Below are 9,399 nucleotides of genomic sequence, written 5' to 3'. Positions count from 1 at the left end.
ATGGAGGAGTTGGCTTGTCAGTCTGCTGCTGTTTGCCGTCAGGTCATAGAGAAACGAGGATGGAGGAGTTGGCTTGTCAGTCTGCTGCTGTTTGCCGTCAGGTCATAGAGAAACGAGGATGGAGGAGTTGGCTTGTCAGTCTGCTGCTGTTTGCCGTCAGGTCATAGAGAAACGAGGATGGAGGAGTTGGCTTGTCAGTCTGCTGCTGTTTGCCGTCAGGTCATAGAGAAACGAGGATGGAGGAGTTGGCTTGTCAGTCTGCTGCTGTTTGCCGTCAGGTCATAGAGAAACGAGGATGGAGGAGTTGGCTTGTCAGTCTGCTGCTGTTTGCCGTCAGGTCATAGAGAAACGAGGATGGAGGAGTTGGCTTGTCAGTCTGCTGCTGTTTGCCGTCAGGTCATAGAGAAACGAGGATGGAGGAGTTGGCTTGTCAGTCTGCTGCTGTTTGCCGTCAGGTCATAGAGAAACGAGGATGAAGTTGAATCTTAGACACCACTTACTCTGTTCCTCCTCAGGTGCAATGCTCATTGACAACCAGCTAGCAGATAATCCTGCCTCAGCATCACAAACTTTAGAGAGGGTCCCTTGTCAGACCCTGGCAGTAGATTGGGTTGTGTGTTTGTGAATGTACGTGTGTGTCACACATGGTGCATCAATCTGATGTTTATTATCAATAAAGATCTGTTTAATACAGCCAATAACCTAAAAGCTGTAGCTTTAAACTGCCCTCTAAAACTCATTACCAAGCTCATTGACTTGGTGACTTCCATCACCACCTATATATACTCCACAGTTGCAGAGCCACTGGGGATGCTAAACACCCTTTTGGCCACTCTTGCAAGTCTGGCCTAAAGGTAGTCCTAAAGGTTTTTAGGGTTTGTCTTTTAAGTGTTTAGACCGCAGCCACTGACTTGTTTTCTGATCCACGCCCCTACTTTTTTTAAGGTATCTGTGACCAACAGATGCATATCTGTATTCCCAGTCACGTGAAATCCATAGATTAGGGCCTAATGAATGAATTTAATTAACTGATTTCCTTATATGAACTCTAACTCAGTAAAATCTTTGAAATTGTGCATGTTTATATTTTTGTTCAGTGTAGTCGTGAAATACTCTACTAATCAAAGCTCTAAAAGTAGTGTGCAAAACAACAGACTTTTCATGGGCTGGAGAGAGAGAGAGAGACAGGACTGTGGCTGCTGCAGGGCAGAGTGTTCCAGAAGTTTACTCATACAAGACTGACGGCAAAGTTAATTCCCTAGCTGCTGCTCCAGGCTGAAGTGCATTGTGGGATTGTATTGAATTTAACAGTGCCTTAGAAAAGAATGTTTTTTCAATAGGCATCCTCTCAACACACATTCTGCAGCATTGTCGCAGTAATATCTTCACATTATTTTGAATGTTGCATTTTGTGGGCATCACACACATATCCTTATAGTTTTCAGACATGTCCTACCGTGGCGAATGCATGCACAACTTTACCTGCCTACATATCCACATCGCTCCAGGCCAACTGACGTTTTTTCTCCACGATGAGTCTGGATTTGCCTCCCTCCCATATGATTTCTAGAATGTAAACACATTCTGACTGTTCCGATTGGCCCCAGAAACTGATGGGTTGGGCCAGAGCCGGCTTACATGATGACGTTATCAACTTTGATACTCTGATTGGTTAGATTTGTTGGAGACCATCCAATCGCTGATGAATTTGTTTTGTACGGCGCCCCTCATTTTGAAGTCACACAACGACTTTAGGGTGTCAGTTTCAGACTGAATGTAGCGATCGCTAGAGCAGCGGGAATAAATTCAGGGTGAGTCGTCAGGCAAGGCAACAACTGACCAGTGTCACAGAGGTTTAGTCAGAACAGCGTTAGCACAGAGGTTTAGTCAGAACAGCGTTAGCACAGAGGTTTAGTCAGAACAGCGTTAGCACAGAGGTTTAGTCAGAACAGCGTTGCACAGAGGTTTAGTCAGAACAGCGTTAGCACAGAGGTTTAGTCAGAACAGCGTTAGCACAGAGGTTTAGTCAGAACAGCGTTGCACAGAGGTTTAGTCAGAACAGCGTTAGCACAGAGGTTTAGTCAGAACAGCGTTGCACAGAGGTTTAGTCAGAACAGCGTTGCACAGAGGTTTAGTCAGAACAGCGTTAGCACAGAGGTTTAGTCAGAACAGCGTTAGCACAGAGGTTTAGTCAGAACAGCGTTGCACAGAGGTTTAGTCAGAACAGCGTTAGCACAGAGGTTTAGTCAGAACAGCGTTAGCACAGAGGTTTAGTCAGAACAGCGTTGCACAGAGGTTTAGTCAGAACAGCGTTGCACAGAGGTTTAGTCAGAACAGCGTTAGCACAGAGGTTTAGTCAGAACAGCGTTGCACAGAGGTTTAGTCAGAACAGCGTTAGCACTGAGGTTAAGTCTCTGCTGTATAAGAGATTTTCTCCAGTTGTTTCCAACTTTGGTCATGCTCCAGTCCGTCCAGCTCCCTGTGTGCGTGTCAGTCCCAGACAGGATGTGTGTCCTCTGTGTAGGAGTGGGAGAGATGGTCCCCATGTTGCGTGTGTCAGCGCCCTCACTGACCCCCTCTCAGCCTGCAGCCTCAATAATGCCTCCCTCCCTCATTCATTGTAGGGAAGGCAGTGGAGAAAAGAGGGGCCCCAGGGAGAAAGGAGATTAGAGGACAAAGTGGGCAGAGTGTCTGGGTCCCTCCCCACCTCCTCCACATTAAACTGGATTCATCCAACACGCCCTCAGAAGCTTGATTTAATTTGTTCCTCCCTTTTTAATATGCTCATAAATTGAGTCTGCTGCAGCTGAGCTCTTATTGCTGATTGTATATTTATGTGTGTCTGTATGTGTGCAAGTATGAACGTGTGTGTGTGTGTGTGTGTGTGTGTGTGTGTGTGTGTGTGTGTGTGTGTGTGTGTGTGTCGTGCGTGCGTGCGTGCGTGCGTGCGTGCGTGCGTGTGTGTGTGTGTTTGCGTGCGTGTGTGTGTGTGTGTGTATATATCTGATGTGTGTATGTAAATTGTTCTTTATTGTGGGGTGTGTGTTTTATCTCTCTGTGCATTGTGTCGTCCCCCCCCCCCTCCAGGTGTATGACACGCCCCCAATGGCGGTGAAAGGCCCCCCCAGTGGTCAAGACATCTATGACACGCCCCCCAGTGTGGACAAGAGCCAACTGCTCTCTCAGCAAACGGTGAGGCTGTAGTTACTGCACCGCTAACACATCCTCTCTGTCTGTTGTTGTAGTAGAGGAGGGACACAGGGGGATACTCATCAATCCCAGTGGGCTTTACCATCTGTACTTGATAGGTGGTGTCTTAAAGTAACCACCCCTTCTCCTTATCAGAATGTGTGTTTGATGTCATTATGATGTCCTATGGCAGTGAGGGTAAGTACAGTGTGTGTGTTTGACGTTGCCTCTGTCTCCCTCCCAGGTGTACGACTTCCCCCCCTCCGTCAGTAAGGATGTTCCAGACACTCCTATCAGGGAGGAGACCTATGACGTGCCCCCCCACTTTGCCAAGCTGAAGAGTCTGGAGAGCCAGAACCAGGGCTATCTGATCCCTGGGGGGCCTGAGCCCCCCATCCCTGAAGATGTGTACAATATCCCTCCCCCTCCCCTCACCGGAAAGCACCACCCAGATGCCCCCCTGGGTCAGGAGATCTACGACATCCCCGCCAGTCTGAGGAAGGGTGGACCCCATGACCCCCAGGATGTGTACGATTTCCCCCGCGAGCGGCCTGCAGGCGAGGACTCCATCTATGACATCCCCCCTCAGGTGGTGCGAGATGCGGGCGCCACAGAGGAGCTGACGGTCAGCTTCAAACGCCTGTCTGCCTCCAGTACGGGCAGCACCCGCAGCAACCTGTCCACCTCCTCTCTGGACATGGTGCCAGTCAGGGAGTTGGCGGTGCCCGGCCAGGCCGGCCCGGGGAAGCTGTTGATCCTGGATCTAGATCAGGCCATGGAGCGCCTCTCCCGCCTGCAGCAGGGGGTGGAGGGCTCCGTCTCCCTCCTCATGTCCTTCATTAGTGGGAACTGGCGCAGCCCCACCCAGATGGAGGCCAACCTGCCAGCCATCAGGCAGGCGGTGGACAGGATGAGGGTGGCTGTCAGGGACCTGCTGGAGTTTGCCAGGGGGGCTGTGGCCAATTCTGCCCAGGCCACTGACCGCACATTACAGGCCAAGCTAGGCAAGCAGGTGCAGAAGATGGAGGAGGCCTTCCAGGGCCTTGTCAAGTCCAGCCAGGCTCTGGATGCTGTGGCCTGGGCCCCTTCTGCCCTGATGACGCCCTCAGCAGGCAGCAGTGGGGATGACCTGGACCGGCTGGTCATGTGTGCCCGGGGTGTGCCTGACGACACCAAACAGCTGGCCTCCTTTCTCCATGGCAACGCCTCACTGCTCTTCAAAAGGACAAACAAGCAGCAGCAGCTTCCTCTGCCCCCCGTCCCCCACACTGCTGACCTCATGGGTCAGATGACCAACAACAACATCTCAGCCTATCAGATGGGAGACGGGAGAGCCAACATCCAGTCCCGTCCCCTGCCGTCCCCGCCCAAGCTCACAGCCGAGGAGGAGACCCGTGACCGGCCGTACGAGACCACCGAGGAGGGCTGGATGGAGGACTATGACTATGTGCATTTACAGGTAAAACCTCCTCTTATGAAACCACAGCACAGATCATCACACATTTATGTCCTCATTTATCAGTAGAGAATTAGTTTGGTGTATATTGGTACTCTGAATCAACAGCACCAGTACTTCCTCATAACGGTACGGTGGTTCGGAACAATCAGCAGCACTCTACATTAGCCCATGGATTATGTTAAGCATGTCGAGCCATGGTGTCTGTCTGTGTTCAATGATACGCCGGTGTGTGAGATGAGAGAGAGGATAGACTCCAGGTGTATCTCCATTTCCACACCACAGCCAGCAGATCAACGCCCCATACAAGGCTTCCCCATGTGGGCGACACATACTCCCATGGTGCACTGCTTCAGGTGTCATCATCAATCATCATTACTACATGTGCAGGCGTGTTTCTCTACATACCATCATACATCATCACTTTCTCTGTCCATTGCTGCTGTTGTTTTCTCACGTGCAGCAGTATTGTGGTTGCGAAAGAGGAACAGATGATGGTAAGACGATATGATATCATTGTGGGTGGCAGGTAGCCTTGCGGTAAGAGTGTTGAGCCAGTGACCAAAATGTTGCTAGTTCGAAGCCGACAAGGTGAAACATCTGTCGATGTTCCCTTGAGCAAGGCACTTAACCCTAATTCTCCAGGGTTGCAGTTGATAATGCCAGAGCCTGGCCGTGACCCCACTCTCTGAGTTGGGATATGCAAAAAAACACATTTCCAATTCACTCATACATATTAATACACACTTGTTCATGTGTGAAATAGGAAAAATATAAGCACCCACCAAATTATTATTATCTAAAACACATTTATATATTCACTGTTTCAGTGCTTTATGTGTGTGTAGCACACTAACATACAAACCCTGAATTGATGTGTCACCTACCCTCAGGGTCGTGGCAGAGCTGCTGTGTGGTCTGGTCTGATATGAGCTCATACTGCCCTCTGCTGATTAGGAGAATTATCACACGTTGAGTCAGACGGATCATTTTATATGGGTGATCCTTCCTTCAGCCAGTAGAATTCAAATTCCATCCCAGCATTGTCTGAGCGTGTTTGTGTCTGTGTGCTTGGAACAGTAAGTAAGTTTACTCTTCTTTCCGTCCTTTGGTTTCCAGGGTAAGGAGGAGTTTGAGAAGAATCAGAGGCAATTATTAGAGAAAGGGACCAGACACAACAAAACCACACTGGAACAGCAGCAGGTGAGGACCTGTGGGTCTGTCAGTGAGCGAGTGGATGTGTAAAAGGCTGTGTTTAGACAGGCAGCCCAATTCTGATATTTGTTTTACTAATTGGTCTTTTGACCAATCATATAAGGGCCCGGTTTCCCAAAAGCATCTTAAGGTTAAGTTCATCTTAGAACAATAGGATCCAATGGTTCTAACAATGATCTAACGGTTCTAACGATGTACTTAGCCTTAAGATGCTTTTGGGAAAGCCCTTATATGATTGGTCAAAAGACCAATTAGTAAAACAAATATCAGAATTGGGCTGCCTGTCTAAACACAGCCTTTGTCAGTAATAAGGGAGTGTTTGGAAGGACATTATATGTGACTGTAATGTTACATTGGTGTCTCAGAGGCTGTGGTTTCAGTCAGTTCATATGGGATGTTTACAGATCAGGCAGATATTTATTTACTCTCTGTGTTCCCATCTACTGCAGCTGAAACAGTTTGAGCGACTGGAGCAGGAAGTCAGCCGGCCAATCAACAACGATATCTCAGGCTGGACTCCGCCTCCCCACTACCCAACGGCCCAGCGGAGCAAGCTGAGCATGGGCGACCGGCAGCTGCTGCTCTTCTACTCAGAGCAGTGTGAGTCCAACGTCACCACCCTCACCAACGCCATCGACGCCTTCTACTCCTCCATCAACAACAACCAGCCGCCCAAGATCTTTGTGGCTCACAGCAAGTTTGTCATCCTCAGCGCACACAAGCTGGTGTTCATCGGGGACACGCTCTCGCGACAGGCCAAGTCCCCAGAGGTGCGGGCGCATGTGGCCCAGCACAGTAACACGCTGTGTGACAAACTCAAGGACATCGTGGTGAGCACCAAGACTGCAGCGCTGCAGTACCCGTCCCCCGGTGCAGCGCGAGACATGACGGAGAGGGTGCGGGAGCTGGCCGGCTGCACACAGCAGTTCCGCATGGCTCTGGGCCAGCTGGTGGCCATGTGAACCTCCTGTCCTGAGACACTGATATGGGGAGTCCACACTGGGACACACATCACCCACCCACCCAGTGGGCCACTGTCACAGACACATGGGCCCTTCATCCTCCTCTTGTGCTTTTCATTTAAAAAAAGGACAATTATCTGACTGGGCTGGGCCATTGGTTGTAAATTAATCATTGTAAATATTTAAGTTACTATTAGCCAGAAAAAAAGTCAAAGAAAATGAACTTCCACTACATATATATATATGTTTTTTGAGACCTTATGGAAAACATGATGTAGTTTTTAGACAATGGCCATTATTATTATTCCTATACTGTAATTATTGCTCTGCTTATTATAATTGTTATCATTATTGTTATAATGCGTTGATTAAGGATGTTTACATTTCAAACACAATGTATGTAGTACTTAATGCTGTTTTTCATCCCAGATGATCAAATATGGTGGATTTTGTAAAAGTAATGTACTTGTCAGGTGAGCTGTAGGATATGTTGACAGAAAATGAATAGCTTTCCTTGGAGCTGTCAAAGGAGGCTGGGGATCGTGTTGTGAGTGTAAGGCATTCTGGGTAGGGGCTGGGAGGGAGAGGTTTCCTTGACAGTTAATAACATTCTCAGATATACTGCTGTCATGGGACAGGATTCATTTGAGTAGTTCTACATGGTAATTAAAATGCCCCAATTAGAAGACTGTCTTATAATACCATCTCTTCCTTTGAGATAGAAGTAAGAATGAAAAGAACAAACCTGATTTGGAGGTAAAAAATCTGAGGTTAAAAGAAATATGAATTGATGTATTTTTTTCAGCATTACAACTTCCCTTGTTCTTCAAAAGCACAAAGCTTTATCCGTCTGTCTGCTGCTCCTAGAGTGCTTGTTGTATCCACCACACTCTCCCAGACTCTCTCATAGTCCTGCATGCTCTCTGTGATCTAAAAAGGGTTGGTTTGGACTCCTCTGTGGCGCCACTGTTCTAGAAGTCACTCACCTCATACAGGAATAACTCTGCTTTCCCTCCCCCTAGCACTTCCTGGACAGCACACTGCACCCTGCAGGCCAGGGAAACCCGCTAAGGGGGTAAAGGTGTGAGAAGTGCATTTGTTTCATTAGCATACACTCAACACCCTTGTAAATTGATGAGCAAATTAGGGAGTGGTTGTTTGTGAGCTACATCTCTGCATTTTACCAAATGTATGTGTACACACACACACACACACACAATATTGATGGTAATGTCTGTTTGCATAACAGTAACCATTCTTGATACTTCAAAAAACTTTGGAGCAGCTGTATCATATCCCCACTTCCAATAGCTGTACCAGAGGGATGTGAGTTAGCTTGGCCAGCGGGTGTGTTTTACTAGTTCTTGAGTCCTGGAGACATCTCCACATGAAGCAGAGGAATCTGCTAACACTCCAGTTTCCATTGTCCAGTTTTCTAAAACCTGATTGGCTGTATTCTAAGTATCAGATTACATATTGTACTATAAAGCACTGCAACATGTTGTTGTGGATATAGTTGAAACCCCTATCAAGTAAAAATAATACATTGAAAACAAAGCAGACTGGTATTTGTGGTGATGTTATTATGGTCTCAAATCTGTGTTTTAAGATTTGAAATATATATGTTAAGGACATTGCATAACTGGAAAATATATGTTTAATATATTTTCATTAAAAAATAAACGTCAAACCTACTCTCTCTTTAAGAAGCTATGTGCTGTGAGTGAAATTGCATATACTAGAAATGGTTATAGTTAATTGGAATATAATTGTACCCAAGTAACTTCAGCACTAACACCAACTCCTGAGAGATATCTGATCTCCTTGTCAAGTGTGTCTCTCCCTCCCTGGGGCTCTGTATGCTGGACCGCCATGATTATATATATATAAAGGTTTGGACATTCCAGGGTTTTTCTTTATTTGTACTATTTTCTACATTGTAGAATAATAGTGAAGACATCTAAATTATGAAATAACACATGGAATCATGTGGTAACCAAAAAAGTGTTAAAAGTGTTAAACAACAAAATATTTTATATTTGACATTCTGCAAAGTAGCCACCCTTTGCCCTGATGACAGCTTTGCACACTCTTGGCAAAGTTCATTAGTTACGAGCCTCAGAAATTGCAGCCCAAATAAATGCTTCACAGAGTTCAAGTAACAGACACATCTCAACATCAACTGTTCAGAGCAGACTGCGTGAATCAGGCCTTTATGGTCGAATTGCTGAAAAGAAACCACTACTGAAGGACACCAATAAGAAGAAGAGACTTTCTTGGGCCAAGAAACACACGCAATGGACATTAGACCGGTGGAAATCTGTCCTTTGGTCTGATGAGTCCAAATTTGAGATTTTTGATTCCAACCACCGTGTCTTTGTGAGACGCAGTGTAGGTGAACGGATGATCTCCGCATGTGTGGTTCCCACCGTGAAGCATGGAGGAGGAGGTGTGATGGTGTGGGGTGCTTTGCTGGTGACACTGCAGCGATATGCCATCCCATCTGGTTTGCGCTTAGTGGGACTATCATTTGTTTTTCAACAGGACAATGACCCAACACACCTCCAGGCTGCGTAA

The 9,399-nt window shown here is 47.1% G+C and overlaps 1 protein-coding gene across 3 annotated transcripts in view; it reads left to right on the top strand.

Annotated features, from left to right (window-relative positions):
- Positions 1–8,516, top strand: part of LOC106560839 (breast cancer anti-estrogen resistance protein 1) — a 137,047-nt gene extending 128,531 nt beyond the window's left edge. For all 3 annotated transcript variants that reach the window (XM_082957223.1, XM_082957221.1, XM_082957222.1), the window contains 4 exons: positions 3,088–3,192; positions 3,434–4,648; positions 5,765–5,848; positions 6,310–8,516. In XM_082957223.1, coding sequence (XP_082813349.1) covers positions 3,088–3,192; positions 3,434–4,648; positions 5,765–5,848; positions 6,310–6,822 — 1,917 coding nt within the window. In that variant the 3' untranslated portion in view covers positions 6,823–8,516. The remainder of the gene's footprint in view (positions 1–3,087; positions 3,193–3,433; positions 4,649–5,764; positions 5,849–6,309) is intronic.
- Positions 8,517–9,399: the final 883 nt, after the last annotated feature.

The sequence above is a fragment of the Salmo salar genome, chromosome 10 (assembly GCF_965601325.2).
Source record: "Salmo salar chromosome 10, fSalSal1, whole genome shotgun sequence".
Classification (NCBI taxonomy): Eukaryota; Metazoa; Chordata; class Actinopteri; order Salmoniformes; family Salmonidae; genus Salmo; species Salmo salar.
This window is presented reverse-complemented; position numbering and strand designations above follow the sequence as displayed.